At 46.5% G+C, this 21,916-nt stretch overlaps 1 protein-coding gene across 1 annotated transcript in view; it reads left to right on the top strand.

Annotated features, from left to right (window-relative positions):
* The window catches only part of Oscp1 (organic solute carrier partner 1), a 31,940-nt gene that overhangs the window by 8,434 nt on the left and 1,590 nt on the right, over positions 1-21,916 (top strand). The window contains exons 2-8 of the mRNA XM_005395194.2: positions 1,315-1,469; positions 9,935-10,102; positions 10,602-10,682; positions 17,717-17,820; positions 18,464-18,592; positions 19,211-19,280; positions 20,917-21,056. Coding sequence (XP_005395251.1) covers positions 1,315-1,469; positions 9,935-10,102; positions 10,602-10,682; positions 17,717-17,820; positions 18,464-18,592; positions 19,211-19,280; positions 20,917-21,056 — 847 coding nt within the window. The remainder of the gene's footprint in view (positions 1-1,314; positions 1,470-9,934; positions 10,103-10,601; positions 10,683-17,716; positions 17,821-18,463; positions 18,593-19,210; positions 19,281-20,916; positions 21,057-21,916) is intronic.

Raw genomic sequence — 21,916 nt, 5'->3', positions numbered from 1 at the left:
GCTTCCCATTGCTAGCCTGGGCCCTGAGGTCCTGCTGTCAGCTTCTCACAGGTAGAGAGAGCCTGAAGCCACAGCCAGTCACCTGGCCTGTCCTTTGGGTTTGGCAAAAGGAGGAGAACTTTATATCCTTCAGAAATAATTGCTCATATTTAATAGTTGATTTTATGTAATTATTTTAAGTAACCTAGTTTTCTTTCAAATTGTAATTACTCTAAATATATACTCTTGACATTAACATTCTCTCACCTTCGGGCCAGAATAACTGGCTTAATGAAGAATAATCTATGGCAACCATACTTGTTCCTATTTCTCATACCAGAGCGTTTCCTAGCCTTTAACTAGTGATATTTAATTCAGAAGCACTAAGTACCTAAATGAATGGAGACTTAAGATTATAGACCCTTTGGTTTGCACACCCCTTGTATTCTCACCAGGTGGAAATTTTTATTTGAACAATATAAGATACAGTAGTACTGTGGTGTAAAATCAGTATTAGACCAAATGTAGAAATGAAGGCACCCTAAAATGGCACTGTACAAAACACATGTCTTGTAGAAATTAAAAATGGTATCATCTCTAGCCAGTGGATAGCCATATCTCTTTTCCTAAAAGTATTTTTCCAAAAAAGGTCAATTATCATTATTTGTCTCATTTTTATGAAAATTTTATGTGGTTTTTGTTTTGTTTTGTTTTGTTTTGTTTTGTTTTTGTTTTTGTCTTTTTGCAAAAGACAAAATGCTCTACCCCTGATCTATACCCCCAGTGTTTTTGTCTTTTTGAAACAGGGTTTCACTAAGCAGGTCAGGCTGGCCTTGAACTCACTTTGTAGCCCAGGCTGGCCTCGAACTTGCAGCAATCCTCCTGCCTCAGCCTCCTGAGCTTTGGGATTACAAATGAGCACCACTACGCCCAGCCTATGAAATTTAATTTTAAACAAAAAATATTTAGACTTCTTTTTTTTAAAGAGATTTAAACTAAAATACTTACAGGAATCTCTTTTAAGGAAAAAGAAATACTTCCCTCATTATCAAGTAAGCTAACATATGTAAAAGTGACTTGTTACCTCTAAAGCACAACCCATTTGCACATTATCATAGATGTTAGCTGGGAAATGCCATCACAGAGCACTCCAGAGGGCTGCTTCCTATGGAGACACCTGGGTGGTTTCTCCCCAGGAAGCTGATCTCACCAAGCACACAACACCCAGTTTTGGCTCTGCCTTGCTGTCCATCCCATTTGTACCCTGAGAACACCTCTGTATAAAGCTCCATGTGAACCGTCCTTGTTCAGCTATAGTCTGTCTTGTCTCCACAGTTCTGAATGACATCATTTCGACCATGTTCAATAGAAAGTTTATGGAGGAATTGTTCAAACCCCAAGAGCTCTACTCCAAAAAGGCCCTGAGGACCATCTACGACCGCCTGGCTCATGCTTCCATTATGAGATTGAACCAGGCCAGCATGGACAAGGTGAGCAGACAGCCATTCTGTCAGCCTAGCTACATCTCTTGTACCTTTCATGAATGATCGTGGGCTGGGGTCATGAGATAATATATGCAATGATGCCTTGCAGGAAATAGCTACTTGGAAATATGAGCAGTGGTTGTTGAGTTTTAGAGTTGGGAAGGACCTCAGTAGTCACCCACACTGTTGCCTCTGTTGCTTATGTCATTCCACCCACCCAAAGAGAATACTGGTTTTTGTGTCCATAGTTAGGAGCACTGTAACACATACCTATCCCAACATACTCAGCCCTCAAAACTTTAATTCTGTCTCATTCTTACCAAATCTCATCTCTGCAATGAGGAAAGCAGGCATTTTTTAAATGCAAATTTAAAAGACATAGATATTCACTCTTTTTTGTTTTGTTTTTTGTTTTTTGTTTTTTGTTTTTTTCCAGTACCGGGAATCAAACTCACAACCTTCTGCTTGCCAGGCAGGAGCTGTGTTGCTGAGCTAAATCCCCAGCCCCATCACTCTTTACTTATAATGTGAACAGGTCTATTTCTTCAGGAAACAAATTATCGAGGCACTCTGATTTCTAAAATACTAATTCCGAACCAGGCATGGTGGTGCACATCTGTAATCCCAGCACCCAGGAGGCTAAGGCCAGAGGGTTGCCATGAGTTCAAGGCCAGCCTGCACTACACAGCAAGACCTTGTCTCAAAAAAAAAAAAAAAAAAAAAAAAAACTAATTCCTTATAAACAAATGGCAAGTGCGTTAGCTTTACCACTGTGACAAAATACCCAGCGTAAACAGCTTGAAGGAGGAAAGATTTCTTTGGGCTCACAGTTTCAGAGGCTTCAGTCCATGGTTGACGGGCTCCATTGCTTTAGGTGAGGCAGAAATATCATGGCAGAAGGGCAAGATGGGAAAGCTGCTCACTTCATGGCAGCCAGAACAACTGACAGAACGGCTGTCTGTTCACCTTGTCCATGGCAGCCAGAAAACAGAGGGAGAGGGAAAAGAACCAGGGAGAAGAGAAAGAAGCCAAGGATATCCCTCCAAACGCCCTTCAGTGGGAGGACCTACTTCCTCCAGCTGGCCATTCAGCTATGAACTCTTAGTGAGTCAAACCCCTGATGAGGTCAACACCCACATAATGCAATCTCCTTTCCAGGCCCCCTCCTCTAAACATTGATACACTAGGAATCAGGCCCACAGTGTTTGGGTTTTTGAGAGCTACCTCATTTAAATCATAACAGCAGAGGACATATGTGCTCAAAAGAACTTCCAAATAATTTATGGACATTAAATTAATGGAGGTCCCTAACAGTTTTCTTTCCTCTTCCTGGACCATACTATGTCAAAGGAGGTCCCTAAGTGCACTGTGCACTTTATAGCGGAGAAACCTGACAACCAGGTGGTCAAGGGTCACAACAATGGTGACAGGATGTGGTGACATTGGCACTTCACTATGTAGTCATCCTCCCGCCAAAACCCACCGCCCATCTCACCATGAGAAAACATCAGACAGATGTCATTGTCCAATGACTGTAATCACCATGTTATGCAAACATACTAATAAAAATTATTAAAAAATTTTAAAAAGTCATTGTCATGCTACAGAATACCTGATCACTATTCAGAACTATCAAATTCACCAAAAACAAGAATGTCAAGGAGAACCTAGGAAGATATAAATAAATATAATGTGTACCCTAGGACAGAAATAAGATATTAAGGGGAAACTAATGACATCTTAATCAGTTGTGTACCTTAGTTAATTCAACAAATAATTTCTTTTCAGGTTTCTCCACTGTATAATTTTTTTTTTTATCATAAAGACCCACCAGAGGTAGTGGATGATATTTGTTCATTACTGGTTTCTGGAAGCCTCAGGGAGACAAAGTTCCCGTAACTATGCCCTCTTACCACTGCCGCTTTCCTTTGGGGTGTTACTTTCTCTCCCCAAGCCTCAGTTTTCTCCATGTAACATGGGGACAGCCCCTCCCTCTTCCTCTACCTGCCCACGGGTTAGAAGCCATCTTCAACCAGGCATCCTGGCCACCTTCACACCCGTTGTGAAGCACCAGATTGTCAAAAAGAGGACCAGGAGCCAGGCATGGTGGCACATGCCAATACTCCCATCTACTTGGAAGGCTTAAGCAAGAGAGTCACCAGTTCAAGGCCAGCCTGGACAACACTGCCAATGACAGCACTTGTTCTGGGGGCTGTGGTTTTTGCTGAAAACAATATAGCTGCTGAAAAACAGGTTGGGTGCTGGGAAACATGCCCAATTTGAGCCTGACACCTGTCTCAAAAATAAAAAGGATACCAGGTGTGCTGGCACACACACCTGTGATCCCAACACTCAAGGAGCCTGAGGCAGGAGATTGCTACGACTTTGAGGCCAGCTTGGGCTACAAAGTGAGTTCAAGACCAGCCTGAACTGCATAGTGAAACCTTGTCTCAAAAAGACAATAAATAAGTAAGTAAATAAATAAATAAATAAGGCTAGGGATTTAGCTTAATGGCAGAGTACCCCTGGGTTCCATCCCCCATACTGCTAAAAAAAAAAAAGGAACAAGAAATTCATCCAGCATCAGTCAGCTCAACAGGTCATATATATATAACTAGTGAAAACCGAAAGGTATTAACAACAGGATGTGGAGATCAAAGGTCCAGATGTTTCTTTGAACCCAGGGCCTTGCACATGGTAGGCAGAGGCTCTACCACTGATCTACACTTCAGCCCAAAACTGGCGTCCAACCTACAGTCCACAGTTGACATATCTGTGTTATAAGGGGAAAAAAAAAAAACTTTTCTTAAGGAACCTTTGCTGAGCGCACTGACACACGACTACTCCCAGCAGTCTAGGAAGCTGAGACAGGAACATGGCAAATTCAAGCCCATCCTTGGCAATTTAGTGACTTAGCAAGACCAGATCTCAAAATGAAGAAATGAAAATGGGGCTGGTCATGTAGCTCAGTGCTGAGGCCCTGGGTTCAATAATCAATACCACAAAAAAGGAAGTTTTGTTACTTATGTAAATTAACTATCTTATATATTTTATATATGGCCCAAGATAATTCCTCTTCATTCATTGTGGCCATGACAAACCAGGTGCATCCCACCTTCGACATGTCTGTTGATCAACATTGGTTATGGCAACAAAAAAACAGCACCAGAGGCCAGATGTGGTGGCACACGCCTATAATCCCTGCACTCAGGAGATTGAGGCGGGAGGATCACTACAAGTTCAAGGCCAGCCTGGGCTATTTGATGAGTTCAAGGCCAGCCTGAAATGCATAGTGAAACCCTGTTTCAGAAAGACAAAAAAAAGGCCAGGGGTGGTGGTACATGCCTGTAATCCCAGCACTCGGGAGGCTGAGGCAGGAGAATCATTGCGAGTTCGAGACCAGCCTGGGCTACAAAGTGAGCTCAAGGCCAGCCTGAACTGCACAGCCAGACCCTGTCTCAAAAAGACAAAAAAGAAAAAAAGCAAGAAAGAAAACAATGCCAGCATCATTGCTGGTTTCCGAGCAGTGCCACAGAGCCAGACACGGTGGGGGTTTCCAAGAGCCCTTCCTGTGCTGAGATGGCTCAGTGCTTACTCCACGAACTGCAAGGCCACAGTGGGGAGAGCAGCCTGGTAGCCATTAGCAGCTCCACTTCCTATGCCAGGCTGTGCAGCAAAGAGCACAAATAGACAGCTCCATGTGCACATCTCCTTCAAGTTTAAATAAAACCATAAAAACTGCACTTAAAATGGGGATAGTAATAGCTACTTCATCAGTTATTGGGAGGATTGGGGAACATACCTAAGCCTTAGTTCAGTAAATATTCATTATCTTCTTTGTTCACTCTCTCCCTCTGCCTTTTTTAGTTTTGGTTTATTGTTTAATTTGTTTGTTTTCTTTTTTTGTGAGAGAGGGTCTCACTGTATAGCCCAACCTGGCCTTGAACTCATGGTGATCCTCATGCCTCAACCTCCCAAGTGCTAGGATTATAGATGTGCCACCACACATGGCTTCTCCCTCTGCCTTTAAAATTTAGGTTTCTGCCAGACGTGGTGGCGTACACCTATAATCCCTTTGGAGGCTGAGGCAGGAGGATCACTGCAAGTTTGAGGCCAACTGGGGCTACATAGTAATTTCATGACCACCCGGAAGTACACAGAGAGACCCTGTTCCAAAAAAAAAAAAGTTTAGAAAAAGGACACAGAATTTGGAATAAAAAAAAAAAAATCATGAGTTCAACTTTTAGCTTTACCAGTTACTAGATGCCAGGCCCAGTTTACCAAGTATCTCTGAACTATCTACCTCGTATGTGTGTTTTTATCATTTAATGCCAGCAAGTCTCCTCTGCACAGCATGTGCTTCATGAGAGTCTTGAGTCTGTATCCCAGTATTGCGCACCTCTGCTGTACCCTAACACAAGCCAGGTTGCTCATGTGTGGAAACGGTTAGCTGCTTGTGGGAGAAATGGGATCATATAGAGAGTTCTAGCAAGTACCTTCGAATCTGATCATCCTGAATTCAAATCTTACTCTGCCACTTACTAGCTTCTATGGCTGTTGTCTAGATGTTCCTCTAAGGCTTCATGCAGTCATAGGTGGGGCTTTTTCAGAGGTGGCTGCATCTAAAGTGTGTGCTCCAGGGATTGATTTGTGGTGCAGTGCTAGGCTCAAGGATGCTAGGATTAAAGGTGTGAGTGCTATCCATCCTGAGTAGCCTGGATAAGATGTAGGGATAGAAAGAGCTGTGGTCGTCCCTTGTAGCTTTGCTACCTTCTGCCCACCATGAACTGTTTCTCCTCTGCCATGCCACCCTGCCTTGGAGCCAGTTAACCTTGGACGGAAATCCCTACAAACTGTAAGCCAAATAAACCTTTTCTCCCTTAACTTTAGATATCTGGTATTTTGTCTCAGCAATGAGAAAAGTAACTAAGACAAAAGCTATGTGAAATGAGACAAGTGTCCTCCTTTTTAAATTAGGTTGATACCTACATCCTAGAGTTCCTGAGGAGAATAAATGGGGCCAGATGAGGGAAATGTGTGTAAGTGCACTTGGCTCAGCAACACTGAGAGAGTCGTGGTTTATGTTTTCACTTCTGCCCCACACATGTTCCTACCAGACTGCTTGCCTTAGTTCCCTTCTCATCAGGGAGGGACACCCAGCACCTGCAAGTTAAAGGAGGAGAGGTTTTTTTCAGCTCACGGCATGTAAAGCTTTGGGTCCATAGTCAGCTGGCTCCAAGGCAGGGCCAACGGCAGAGGAGAATTGTTCATGGCAAGGCAGCAGGAAGTGGAGAGAGATCGAGGGAGGAGGGAAGGGGAGAGACCCTTCCAGCCCACGCCCCGTGGCCGCCTCCTCTGACCAGGCTGCCTGTTCCAACATCCCTTTTAGCTGTAAACTCCTCAGTGGACTGATCCACTAATGGTATCTCACCCCCAAGAACCGATCCTCTCTTGAAAGCCCCTCCTCTAAGCACATGAGGCTTTGGGGGACATCTACATGTAAACCCCAACACTGCTCATCTTCTCTCCTGGATCCTTCTGTTCCCCCAGACTCCTTGCCTCCATCGGTAGCATCTTCCTCCCAGGCACCAGGCTGAAATGCCATAATCCTCGGCATCCCCCAGACCCAGCCAGACAGTCACCACATACTGACAGCCTTCCTTCCAAACGCTGCATCTTCCTCTCTGTCCCTTTCCCAGGCCTTAAAATGGATGCTCCAGACTGGGTGTGGTGGTACATGTCTATAATCCCAGCACTCGGGAGGCTGAGGCAGGAGGATCAGTACAAGTTTGTGACCAGCTTGGGCTACATAGTGAGTTCAAGGCCAGCCTAAGCTACATAGCGAGACCCTGTCTCAAAAAAAGTAAACAAATAAAAGGATGGATGTCCCAACAACATTTCTTTGATTTATATCAGTGGTAGCAAACCTTTTAGAGACCGAGTGCCTAAACTGCAACACAAAAGCCACTTATTTAACAGAAGTCCCAACCCTGCAATTAAACCTGAATACTGAGGTTTTAGTTTAGAAAAAAACAACTGTTATCTGATGCTTGGCTCTTGGGGTGACTTGGCTTTCACGCTGACAGAGAGGACTCTGTGTGCCTACCACGGAATGCATGCCTAAGGTTCACCACCACTGATTTTTATAATCAGTAGATATTTATTTATTCCCACCTAGGACTCAGCTACCAGCTAACCTCCCTAACATCCTTTGTGGCCCACACCAAGGGTTCTTCTGCTTTCTATCAGAAGAATTAGGCAGGGGCATGGTGGCATAGGAACTAGGCTATTCTCTTGCTTGCGTAAAAGGCAGGCAGCATTTAGGGGACAGAAATGCCAGGCTGGCTCAAAGGACAGAGGTGCACAGATTTTATGGTATCCGCAGGAGTACAGGGGCCCAGTCTCAATGTCATTGCACGGTAGCATCTTCGTCACACCTGTGCTCTTCACCATGCCTCTTCATGTGACACAAGTCTTAGTACCATCCTAAGTCTCATCTGGGGTGCAAGACAGGTTCCTTCAGCGAGCATTTCATGCATGCATTTTCTTCTCACCATCTGGAATTTGCCTCTTAGCATCTGGGAGAGTTCCTAGTGTGATTTTTAGAACAGGGCCAACCACTGTCCTGTCTCACCAAATCTTGTTTTAATGGCTTCTTTTCTTGGCTCTGGCTTTGCGTATTTCTGCTGACCACAGAGTAGTGAAGGCCAAGCTGACTTCCTGTTCTCTCCTCGCCAGGTGTGTTATCGTAATTCCACAGCCTCGAAGGGCGCTTTTTAATTCCCTGCTCGCTGGCATGTCTGTTAGCCCCACAGACTGAGGGTGGCTTAGCTGCATTGCCTCCCTTCCTTCCCTCCCGTCTAGCCATTGCCAGGTTGACCAACCTCCCGTAACCCCCACTCCAGTCACATCAGCTCAGAAAGCCTCAGTATCCCCCTAAACCCTACCACGTTTGGTCTAAATTATTTTCCCTTTTAATGTCCTTGCCTTGCTGCACGTCCCCAACCTTATTTCTCAGCATCCACAACATGAACTGTTTTCAGGCTCTTCGCTTCTCTCTCCTACATACCCTTTCCTGCTGCCAGGACCTCACCCACAGGCTGTGTCCCTCAACTAGAATTCCTGTCCCCTCCCCTCAGCCAGCCTCAACCCAGCCACTGCTTCAAGGTCTATATCAGGCCCACTTCTGCCACAGAGCCTATTCTTTTGTTCTTGTTGTTTATTTTTTGAGGCAGGGTCTCACTATGTAGTTCAGGCTGGACTGAACTCATCATGGAGCCCAAGCTGGCCTCAAACTCACAGCAATCCTCCTATCTCAGCCTCCTGAGTGTTGCAATGACAGGCCTGCACCACCACACTAGGCTTCCATAAAGCCTTTTCCTGATCACATTCGTATCACCAGTTTCTCCTCTCTGGTCCTTCTTGGGTGTTTCCTGCCACCCATGGGGCTTGTTGCTATCTTAGTAATGTTGTTCACCATTAAAGATGTTCCTCTACAGTAGCAAAACTTTCTAGCCAGGCCTGGAGGAGCAGGCCTATAATCCTAGCACTCAAGAGGTTTAGACAGGAGGATCACTGCTACTTCAAGGCCAGCCTGGGCTGTATAGTGAGTTCATGTAGTCATTTCTTGCTCTAATTTTCTCTTTTTTTTTTTTTTTTTTTTTTTTTTTTTTTTTTTGGTCTTTTTGAGACAGGGTCTTGCTATGCAGTTCAGGCTGGCCTTGAGCTCACTTTGTAGCCCAGGCTGGTCTCGAACTCGCAACAATCCTCCTGCCTCAGCCTCCCAAGTGCTGGGATTACAGGCGTGTACCACCATGCCTGGCCTGTATAGTGAGTTCAAACCTACCTGAACTACATAGTGAAATCCTAGCTCCAAAAAAAGTACAAAAGTAGAACTTCGCTTATGCCACTTGGATATACAATCATCTCACTCCTCTCTGCAGCCCAGCATGTGGGAAGTTAAGGAGTATACTTCATGGATGAGAAAACTCGGGCTCAGGGAAGTTAAGAAACTTGGGAGGTAGCTCAGTGTTAGAGCATGTGCTTGGCGTCAACAAGGCTATTTGATCCCCAGCGGAGGAAGGAAGGGAGGAAGGGAGGAAGGGAGGAAGGGACTCTCCAGAGTCCTACCAAAGGTCAGCAGCAAAGGAACGCTTGAGTTCAGGTTTCCTTCCCCCAAGCCCAGTGCGCAGGCCCCACAGCTGCCAGCGCTATTTCATGTGTGTCCCACCTGCACTACACATAAGCTGACAGAGACCTGGTTAGCTCAGGCATTCCCAGGCTCCTCCTGTTGTCTTAACCTAATTACTTACATCTCGCCCTTGTACTCTCAGAAGTGCCCGCTCGGGTGATAACAGATATCGTGGCCCGCCCAGGGGTGGTTTTCAGTAATTGCTGGGCTGACTCACTGCTGGAGATTCTGACATCTACTTTTATGATCCTATTTGCTTTGTTTGTGTGTGGGTTGACAGCTCTATGACCTGATGACTATGGCTTTCAAATATCAAGTATTACTGTGTCCCCGACCCAAGGATGTGCTGCTGGTCACTTTCAATCATTTAGATGCCATCAAGGGATTCATCCACGACTCCCCAACCATCCTTCATCAAGTGGATGAGACTTTCCGGCAGCTGACAGAAGTAAGAGCACCATCAGTTTGTCTCCTTCCATCCCCGTACTTGTTCTCATTTCTCTGTAAGAACAGGTGGATTCTGTGACAGAGAGGACAGGTGAGGAATGGCAAAGCCTGCCAGTCTCCCAGAACATCCCCCAGATCCACCAGTATGTATTTTCTTAATACGATCGGCATTGTCATCCAGTGGCCTCTGCTGTCACCTAAGTAAATGGAAAAGCAGTGAAACAGAGCAAAGTCATTTTCTCCTGACTTTTCTGGAAGGGGGTGGGTCGCGGACATCTGCTGAACCTTGAGGACAGCCTCTCCGGGCCTGCAGAGGGTTAGAGACCTGTTGTGTCCGCCTGCTCAGCTGTGGCATTGTAGACTGTGCACCTAGAGAAAGAGGGGGCCCACACCCCTGCGGCCCTGTTTATCGGGCTCCTGTCCCCGAGCTCCCCGCCCCACTGTCCTCATTACTCATCTGCCCAGGAAGGTGAAGGGCCTCTTTCTGCTTTGCCTCGCAGGTGTACGGGGCTCTCTCCGCAGGTGAGTTCCAGCTGATCCGGCAGACGCTCCTCCTCTTCTTTCAAGACCTACACATCCGAGTGAGTGAGTGGGACCTGCTGACGTGGGGAACTCAAGTCTCCAGGGCGGACAGGGACTGCGATCTTGCCCGTTAATGATTCCCATCATGACTTGAATCCATGAGGTTTTTGGGGATTGAATTGCACTGAGAATTGAATGCAGGGCCTCCACACTGACCTATATCCCCAGCCTTTTATTTTGTTATTTTGAGGCAGGGTCTGGCTAAGTCCCTAAGTTTCCCGGGCTCCACACAAACTTATGATCCTCCTGCCTGAGCCTCTAGGATTCCAGACATGCCCCACCACGCCCGGCTTCTATGTTCATACAGCACCTCTCAGCAGGTTTTAAATGGACCGGGGAAGACAATGAGGCCACCACTCTTTCCAAGTTACATTGTGGGTTTCTTTGAAATACGGTTTCATCTCTTGCTTCTGCAGAGAAAGTATGCTCTTGAGGCAGTAGCCCAACCTCACTTCCAGACCTCTTCTCAGCCTTCTCAGCCTGGTGGCCAGCACCGGGTGCTGCCGGTAGGCTGCTAACATCTTCTGGACTGTCACACTCCATCCCATCGTGATGCCCTTCACACCTCCCATTCTCTCTCCCCATCTCCAGACCTTCCTCCTCTTATCTCCACCCACCCTCTGTTCTTCAGGACCTCCTCCCTTGGATGTCTTTCCTCCTCACTTTGGCTACCAGCACCTTTGCCTGTGGCACCTGAGTCTAACTCCACCCCACCCCCAGGCCCACAGTTCTGCCTGCTGACCAGAGCTGTCCACACAGTCACCCAGGGACTCCCACCTCAGTGTCAGTGACTTAAACTAATGGGAATACCACCGTTCTTCCACTTACTTGGCCTAGAACCAGAGTATAACCTTTTCTTCCCCTCCCTTGGTCTTTCAAAACACATTGCTGAGCTTCTGCGCTGGAAGCCTGTCTCTCTTGGATGGGACTTTGTCCCTTGACACAGTTTAACAAACTGATATGGAAAAGATGATGTGTGTGTCAGCCAGCTTTCCATCACTGGGACAGAGTACCCGAGAATAACAACTTAAAGGTGAAATGGTTTATTTTAGGTCCCAGTTTCAGTCCATATTCTGCTGGTTCCACTGCTTTGGGCCTGAGATGAGGCAGAACATCATGGCAGAAGGGCTTAGTGAAACAAAGCTGCTCACCTTAGGGCATCCAGGAAGCAGAAAGAGGAGAAAGGCGCAGAAAGAATATACCCTTCACCGCAACACACCCAGTGATGGTTTCATCATTCAGGCTCCACCTCCTAATAAGCCCATTCAGCTAAGGAACTCATCACTAGCATAATCCACTTGACCGAGTCAGAGCTCCCATGATCCCACCACTTCCCAAAAGCCCATCCACTGGCATCCAGCACACTGAGCCTTTGGGCGGACATTCTGGTCCCAACCATCACATTCTGGTCCCAACCATCACATTGGTACAGCAACTCCAGGCTCTGGAGGTAGACACTCTGTGTTTGAATCCCAACTCCAGACCTAGCTGCATGATCTTGAGGACATTATTTCCCTTGAGCCTTAGTTTCTTCACCTGAAAAGTGGACATTGCAGTACCTGGTTTAGAGTCTCTCGGGAGGACTGACTGAAGCAGCAGGTGTGAGGTTCTGTATTTGCTCGTATATATTAGCATGCTTCTGGAAGGATAGGCAAGAAACTGGCCACATTGGCTGCCTCTGGGGAGTGGCAACTGTATGGAAGACAGGGGTCAGCAGAGGGACTTTCCTTTTGAACTTCATACCTGTACGTGTGTTACATGCAAAATAAAATTTAAAAGAGAAGTATCGCGTATTCAGTGCCTGTGCAGATTTCCCTCCCATGGATCACAGAACAAATAGATTTCAGCTCTGATGCCAGTTTTATTAATTGTACTGTATTTCCTATGGATGGAGCAATAACAACATCAATATAAATTCAGATCTCTAAAGCCAGGCGTGGTGGTGCACACTTGTAATCCCAGTGCTCAGGAAGCTGAGGCAGGAGGCTACATAGAGAGGCCCTGTCTCAAAAACAGTGAAGATCTCTACTAGTCATGGATTAAAACAAAAATGTGAAAGTACAAATAATAAGTTTTGCATCAAATTTAAGATCAATTTTAAAATCTTGAAAATTCCACATAATATTATTATCAAACCGTGCATATTTGGGCACATTTTATGGGTTGCAGTAATACAAAGAGCCATATTGATTTTTCAGTTCTGACCAAATAAAATTAATTATAATGAAAAGACTTGCCTAATAATAATTCTGTAGCAAAACCATTAAAATATATTAAACTTTAATTGCTAAATGGGCAGCAGTGAAACATTGGGATGCTTATCAAGAAAAATAGGAGCCACATGCAGTAACAATAGTCTGCCACTGATCTGGAACAGCTGGGCAGCTTTGCTCGGTAATGGTATTTCTGCTTAGCTGCAGCTTGTGATTGCCTATGCAGATTTGTTTTAAAAACCTTGACAGTTTCTAGATTTGTTAGCAAAACTAACTAAATCAAGAAAATGCAGCTCTGCTCTATTCCTTCCATAATGTTGAACCAAAGCAAATACAAACAAAACTGCTCATCTGATGTCTGAGCTTTTTGTGATAACTCTAAGCAACGCAAAATGTCCTTAATGTGGCCAAAGCCCTAACTCACACACTAAGGCTGGACGGAAACTGCACTAAGACAGAGTCCATCTGGAATCCTCAGCAGTTATTTACAGCCACATCCATGCCGACCCCTCGGCCTCTAGATTTCCTGTGCAGCCGCCGCCTCATGCACGGCCAGCTCCCCAAGTCCCTCTCCTTCACCCGACCCATGCACCCTTCCACCAAGGACTCCGCACTCCTTCTACCATTTCACTTGCCGGGAGACGTCATTCCTGCTTAGCCTCTTCCTGGACTATTCCCTGACCTCTACTCCATTATCTGCCCTACTTGGAAACAGTTCATCCCTGGAAAAGTTAGTCTAGCAAATATTTACTGACTTCCTACTGTATGACAAGTATTGTTATAAGTCTGAAATATGTAAATGATCAAAAGCAAGTCCATACTTTCAGGAAGAGAATAGGAAGACAGTTATGTCATGCTTTTGTAGTGGTAATGTTGAGGGAGAGGGGAATAGCAGCCAAAGCTATACACAGCAAGTGGGAAGCCAGGCATGGTAGCACACACCTGTAATCCCAGTACTTGGGAGGCTAAGGCAGGAGGATCACTGTGAGTTCAAAGCCAGCCTGGACTACATAGTGAGACCCTGTCTCAAAAAGAAAAAAAAAAATGTAGGTAAAAAACTAAGCTGGGCATGATCACATATGCCTGTGGTCCTACCTAGCTCTCTGGGACCATGAGGCAGGAGGATCATTGGCCAGCTGTGAGCCAATGATCTAGCAGCAGCAGAGAGCCAGTGAAAGAACACAACCAATACGAACTGCAGTAGAATGGAGGGTGGATTAAAAGCAGGCAAGAAGGAAGGCATGGTGACCAGTTTCAGCTGGTGATGGTATAACAGCAAGCAGAAAAACTGAAAACATCACCCAGGATTTGGAGGCAGGTTTATTTTACACTGATGGGCTCTGATTAGGATCATTCCCAAAATATCAGGCCTAGAAGGCCCAGGGAGGGAGGTTTTTATGGAGTTGCAAAGGGGAAGTACAGAGGCAGAGTTCCTGGCTGTCTTTGATTGGTTCTTACAATATGCATCATTATGACCAGCTAAGCACCCCAGTGACCAGCCATTTCTAAGAGACAGAAGTAACAGGAACTGTTACCTGGGCAACTAACAGGTGGGGGGGATTTCTGCTACAATGGAAGCAGCTGGGTAGAGAGGAAGGGTTGGTTGGAGGAGTCGCCGTTTGATTGACAGGGCCTAGCAACTGAATAGACAGAAACGGGTGGAAGCATAGGCTCTCTGCTCGCAAACTTTGTGAGCTGGTAGTGTCATTCACTGAAACTGGGAATGCCAGAGAGACAGCAGATTGGAAGAGACAAACAGCAGCCTGTTTCTGAGAAGGGAACATGAGGTGCATTCTGGGAGCTTGAGGTGGCCCTGTCTGGCAGGCAATGGGATGAACCCGTCAGGTGCCCAGGGAAGGAGGCTACGTGGGAACTGGAGATGTCGGAGCCTCCAGCACAGAGGTGAGCACTGGAGTATGGAAGCAGATGAGATCACCTGGGAAAGAAGGTGTGGAGGGAGAGAAAAAGAGCACAGGGCAGTCACACCTACAGTGGGGCCAGCGGCAGGCTGGGCAAGCAGACAGACTCAAGCACACTGCCCAGTCAGGGCTGAATTCCCATCAGAGGCACACTGCGTGGCTGCATGTATGCATTTCACATCCCACGCCAAACCAACCGCACTACAACTGGCCCAACAAAGGGGCCAGAGTCTCACTTTTCTTCCAAATTGCCTTCCTCCATTTTGCTGAACTCACATTCCTTCATCACAGAATCTCAAAACTAAACTTTCTTAAAAGGTCTCCAGCCAAACCTCCTGATCAAATGAGTTTGCAGCCCCCTCAAAACAAAATATAGCTGTGTCTGCCCCACTGTATTGGGAAGTGTCTCCATTCCCACCCCTTTATCCTTAGGGCCAAACCCACCATCACCCCACGTCCCCGAGGCCTACTCTTTTTTTTTTGTTTGTTTGTTTGTTTTTTCTGATACCGGGAATTGAACTCACGACCTTGCGCTTGCCAGGCAGGTGCTTTGCCGCTGAGCTAAATCCCCAACCCCAAAAGTGAACTTTTTTTTTTTTTTCTTTTTCTTTTTGTCTTTTTGAGACAGGGTCTCGCTGTGCAGTTCAGGCTGGCCTTGAGCTCACTTTGTAGCCCAGGCTGGTCTCGAACTCAAAACGATCCTCCTGTGTCAGCCTCCTGAGTGCTGGGATTACAGGCTGTGCCACCACACCTGGCCCCGAGGCCTACTCTCATTCTCTTCAGTGAGCTTCGGTGCAAGTTCTAGTTTTACAGCAGGCTTTTCCATGTTATGTGTGTGTTCTGTATCCAAGTAGACTATGATAGGAATACTGGCTGCCATTTATGAAGCACCGGACTATGCGCAGGCCTCTGCCTTACCCACCTCCTCCCTCCGGGTGATGGGATTGCACAGGGCCCGGCGCGTGCTAGACAAGTGTTCTGCCCCTGAGCCACACATCCTTAGCCCCCAGGCTCCGCTCCCTGTACATGATCTGTTTCACTTGTCACTGATTCATTAAGTAGGCACTGCTACACGCCCAGTTTACCAAAGAGAAAGTTGCAAGGTTGTGTGACTTAAAAAAAAATCCAGAGCCATGGCTGAGGTTGTACCTCAGTGGTAGAGTACATTTTTATCATGCCTGAGGCCCTAGGTTCAACCTCCAGCACTACAAAAAAGAAAAATAAACCTAGAGCCAAGAAGGGGCCCAGCTGATATTTGAGCCTAAACAGTCTAAAATCAGTCTGCCAAGTTGCCAGCTTACAAATCGTATCATTTTGTATTTTCACTGTCTCACACACAATAGATGCTTGTTCTTGATGATACTATAATTCTTGATAATATAAACTTGTAGAATTACAGTGTTGGAAGGGAACTCCAAGTTTCTCTCATTTTGTACATGAGAAAGCTAAGACCTAGTAAAACTGGCTTACTGTCACAATCTTTAGTGGGACTTAAACTATGAATGGCCAACCCCTCAATGCAGAGTATATAAGCCAGGAAGTAGAAGTAAGCGTAATACAAAGCTGGATGCGGTGGTGCATGCCCGTGGTGTGAACTACTCAGGAGACTGAGGCAGGAGGATCACAAATTTGAGACTAGCTTGAGCAACTTAACAAGACCCTGTCTCAAAGGGGCAGTGGGGGGTGGGGAAGAGAGGGAGGGGCATAATATGCTGCCAGGAAAGACCTTCAAACTGTAATGTTAACTGGGTCCACCTGCTTCAGCCCACCGTTCTCAACAGCCACCATGTGGATAAGAGCTCAGATTCAGAATCAGAAACAGAAAAATTTGAATCCTCAGCTCTGCCCTTATGAGCTGGCAACCTTAACCTCTGAGTGGCTGATTGTTCATCTATAAGATGGCACTGAGCTTCTTACAGCACAAGGCTCATAGCTGCATGAAACGTTAGCAGGGAAATGAGGAATGAATATGGAATTTGGAGTCTGTTTGGTGGTTGATTGGTTGGTTGGTTGGTTTGCCTGTCTTGTGTTGTGGTACTGGGATCAAAGGGGGTGCTCTATCACTGAGCTACATTCTAGCCCTTTTTATTTTTCATTTTGAGACAGAGTCTCACTAAGTTGCCTAGGGTGGCCTCCAACCTTCAACCCTCCTAGCCTTAGCCTCCTGAAGAGCTGGGACTACAGGTGTGCACCACCACACCTGGCCCAACCTTGCCTTTGAATCTCGGCCCTGCCTCTTACTCTTCTCCTTTGGGCAAGTCACTTGACTCTGAACCTCACCTTCCTCATCTTTAAAATGGTAGAATCTGGGCGTAGTGGAACACATATCTGTAATCCCAGCACTCTGGGAGGCTGAGGCAGGAGATTCAAAAGTTCCAGCCCAGCCTGGGAAATTTAACAACTTAGTAAGACCCTGTCTCAGAATAAAAAATAAAAAGGGACTGGAGATGTACCTCAGTGGTGGAGTGCCCCCATGTTTGATTCCCCAGTATCACAAAAGTAAAATAAAAATAGAAGTACTATGACTCATTTGGAAGGTTTACTGTGAGACTCAAAAGTAGTCCTGTTTGCAAAACCACTATAAATTCTGCACATTCCTTATGATAAGTTCTTCTCCCTTAGTGATTTAAACTCACTAGGTAACATTCCCAAACCATTACACAATCTTCATCCTCAGAATGTGTGTCCAGCCGGGCGTGGTGGTGCACACCTGTAATCCCAGCACTTGAGAGGCAGAGGCAGGAGGATTGTTGAGAGTTTGAGGCCAGCCTGGGCTACATAATGAGTTCAAGGCTAGCCTGAACTACATAGTGAGACCCTGGCTCAAAAAAAAAAAAAAAAAAATCTATATCCATGGAAACATACCCAGAAAAAAATGACACTAAATACATTTTTTTCCAGGTATCCATATTTCTAAAGGACAGAGTTCAGAATTCTAATGGTCGCTTTGTGATGCCAGTGTCGGGGCCTGTTCCCTGGGGAACTGAAGTTCCAGGACTCATCAGGTGACTCCTCCCCCATAACTACCCCGCAGCTCTGAGGCACCAGGAAAGCAGCGTATGGACCACCACACAGCATGCGGCGCGGCGGAGCCCTGCTGGCTCTGCTCGCCTCGTCCTGTCTACAGTAAAGCGCAGCTTTTAAGCAGCTCAGGCGCTAATACTGGCTGTGCCAATTAGTGGAGGGATTCAAATCAAGCCACCCAGTTCCCTCAAATTCATTTCCCTCCGTTAAACAGCTGCAGGAGGATAACAGTGCTCTGAAGTGCTCACGCAGCACTTGGCACATGACATGCGCTCCATGAATATTGTCGCTACAGCATTATTCCTATCATCACAGTCAGCATCTTTTTTTGTTGTTGTTTGGTTGGTTGGTTGGTTGGTTTTGATTTTTTTAGACAGGGTCTTCCTCTGTAGCCCAGGCTGGCTTTAAACTATGTAACCCAAGCTGGCTTCAAACTCCCAGCAATCCTCCTGCCTCAGCCTCCCAAATGCTGGGATTATAGATGTATGCCAGCACAGCCGGCTGCATCTATTTCTTGAAAAAGTGCATGAAATCCCTTTTATTTCCTGTAGTACAAAGAATAAGAAAGCCCCAGGACTACCCATGCTTCAAGAGCATTCTATGATGTCCTGCTTTGCATTTTAGAATGTTCAACCACAAAGGTGAAGAAGTGAAGAAGATAGAATTCAAGCATGGTGGAGACTATGTCACTGCCCCCAAAGAAGGCTCTTTTGAACTTTATGGAGACCGGGTCTTGAAACTGGGAACTAACATGTAAGCAACTAGAACTCACTTAATTCAAAACAACCAACCTGACTTCGCTATGGAAGCCCCTGCTGACAACAGCAGCCATTCCATTCCCCCTTAGCTACAGTCTGTGCTGAAAGGGCACCCAAGACCCCCAGGGTGACCCAACAGGTCGCCAAGAAAGCTAGACTTAAAACAGTCATGGAAGGCAGGGTTCATCCCAGCACTCAGGAGGCTGAGGCAGGAGGCTCGCCTCAAGTTCAAGGCCAGCCTGGGCTACATAGTGAGTTCAAGGCCAGCCTACATTACAAAGCAAGACTTTGTCTCTAAATAAATAAACAGCCATGGAAGAGACATAGCCAAAGCTTCCGTTGCCATGGAAATCCAAAGAGACTCGGCTTCCACCCATCATTTCACAGCCACGTATGACTGTCTTCAGGGGGAGGCCCTGCCCCACAGCTCCCCTGGGGATTTTTCTTTAGGAAGAAATAAAATATGAGTGGCTAATAGTTGTATCCTGTACTCATAGCACCTTTCTGGATGCCACTTAATATAACAAAAATAAAAGCTGTGACCTACATTAACGAGTGTGAGGGAAGGCAGTGAAAAGCGCTAGATCATGTCACCATTTTCTGTTGACACCAGGTACAGCGTGCATCGGCCTGTGGAAACGCATATGTCCGGGGCATCCAAGAACTTAGCCTCACGGACACAGGTGAGCGCCTGCCCCCTCCCTATCCTCCCGCCTCTTTCAAGGTACAGAAATCTGCATGAGGTGGAGGTGGGAACCTTAGATTTCAGAGCTAACCCCCATTTCCCTCATTGTTTGCAGTCTTCTCCAGTCAGCCTTACAGGTTGGTAATTGTCACTTTGCATGAAACCTCCCAGGGATCTGACTAATTGGGTAATTTTAGGCTTGGTTCCACCACCATAATTAAGCAGGAACCGCGTATCAAGGCCTGTGAAATAGCGCTGTACCGGTGTCATCAGGTACCGCGGTTGCAGAGTGCAGCGCTTGTGTCCGTGCTGACTGCTAAATCATCCCATCTTCGTGTGTTCCTACATGGTGATGTGGTAGCTAAGTTCCAAATAGAGATTTTATTTCTCTGAATCCCAGCTTTATAAATCCTCACTAACGAGCTACAGCTAACTAGGACAAATCATGGAAGAGACAGTTATTCAGCAGACACTTAGCGAACTGCTCTCTGGGTACCAGGGACACAGGTGTCGGAAATGTGGTCCCATCCGGAAGGGGCTTGGAGCCCCCTGGAGAAGACGGTGGTAGGAAAAAGTAACTCTAACGAGGTGGGCGGTAGGTGCACTGAGTATCTGCGCCAGCACACACGTTTTTCCAGCAGGGTGGATGCCAAGGGACAGGCAGTGTCAAGAAGGCTTTTCTCCAGGTGCTGCGGCGCACACCTCTGATCCCGGAACTGGGGCTAAGGCAGGAGGATCGCAGGGAGCTCAAGGCCAGCCTGGGCTACATGGCGAAACCCTGTCTCCAGAAACAAACAACAAAAAGACTTTTCAGGGAGCTGATACTGAAGTGGGGCTCTAGCGTGTGAAATACTAACTAGGAGGGGATGAGACATTGTTGTGCAGCCTGAGTGACAAAGTGACCAGAAGCAAGAGGGCAAAAGAGCAAGGTGGGGACCGTGTAGCTACATGGCCAAATCATAGCGTAACTGAGGCAGGTGGCAGAGATTCCACTGGACAGGGACAGGGGGCCCGATTTTGCAGGCTGGGGGGTAAACTTGACTGTATTCTTTAGACAGGAAGTACAAGGGTTTGTTTCAAGCAAGAGAGAAATGAGACAAGAATTGTGTTTTGGTCGAGGTTTAGAGAGAGCCAGGGAGGGAGGGCGGGAGGAGGGCACTGGCTGAAGGGCACTGAGGACTGAGGCGCGGAAGGCGTGGCCTCGAGGGACTGTTCGCGGCTGTCGCCACCAGAGGGCAGTGTGGGCGCTCCTCCGGGATGGTGCCTTTGGACCTAGAGACTCGGCTGGGGCTTCTGGTACCCGCGGAGGGAAATGGGTCGACCAAAGAGGAAGTGCTGCTGTTCTCCCTTCAGAGGAGGGGCCGGTAGTCTGAGGAGAAGTGTGATCCCCGGGCACCGCACTCATCCCGAAAGTACGAGCATCTCCAGTTTGCTGCGTTGCTGGATTCTTTCTGCCGCTAACACAGATTATTTTTTCTGTTGGCTCAGCCTGCTTTCTCCCCTGCAGTTGGGCCCAGAAATAATTAACAGTTGTTGTCTTACTTTGCTTTATAAAACCTCCCTGGGTCTCAGGGGTCTTTGCAGGAAGTGTGATCACGTTCATGTGGCTACAAATCCTGCAATTGTTTCCGCAGAAAAGCATTGCTCCAAATCCTCTTGCTAAAGAAGAGCTGAATTTCCTGGCCAGGCTAATGGGAGGAATGGAGATTAAGAAACCCAGCGGCCCTGAACCAGGATTCCGGTTGAATCTCTTTACTACTGATGAAGAAGAGGAGTATGTTTCAGCCCTGTTCATTTTTTGTTTGTTTGTTTTTGTCTTGTTGAGACAGGATCTCACCATGCAATTCAGACTGGCCTTGAGCTCACTTTGTAGCCCAGGCTAGTCTTGAACTCACAATGATCCCCCTGCCTCAGCCTCCTGAGTGCTGGGATTACAGGTGCGTGCCACCACGCCTGGCTTCAACCCTGTTCTTTAAAGACATCTGTAAAAATCCTAAGTGTCTAAACATAACAATTATGAACCGGTGATACATATAAATACAGAAATCACAAATGAAATACCAGCAAATTCAATATCCCGGTTAAAGAGGTTCCCCAGGATTAGATGGCCTGAACCTTCATGAGCCATTCAAAAGGAGTGCTCCCAGGTGTGAGGACACACTCCTGTAATCCCAGCACCTGGGAGGCTGAGGCAGGAGGATCACAAGTTGGACAGCAGTTTAGACAATTTAGTGAGACCCTGTCATACAATAAAAACTAAAAAAGGTCTGGGGATAAAGCTCAGAGTGCAGGCCCTGGGTTTAATACCCAATATCATAAAAAAGGAAGAAGAGAAGAAAAGAAACCAGAGAGAAGTTGAAACTTGCTGTCCTTGAGGTTAGACAGCCTCACCAAAAACCAATAGGAATAGTAATTCACCAAGATTTACATAGTGTTTTATAGTTTATAATGCACATTCTTGTTTTTTTGTGATGCTGGGAATTGAACCTAAGGCCTTATACTTGCTAGACTAGTGCTCTACCACTGAGATACATCCTCAGCCCCCTACATATTTTTTGTTTTTTGGTTTTTTGGTTTTTTTGTCTGTTTGAGGTAGGGTCTTGCTATGCAGTTCAGGCTGGACTTGAGCTCATT

Source organism: Chinchilla lanigera, unplaced genomic scaffold (genome assembly GCF_000276665.1).
Source record: "Chinchilla lanigera isolate Chin_1 unplaced genomic scaffold, ChiLan1.0 scaffold00051, whole genome shotgun sequence".
NCBI lineage: Eukaryota > Metazoa > Chordata > Mammalia > Rodentia > Chinchillidae > Chinchilla > Chinchilla lanigera.
Note: the sequence above shows the minus strand (reverse complement) of the source record. Positions and strands in the feature narration are given on the sequence as shown.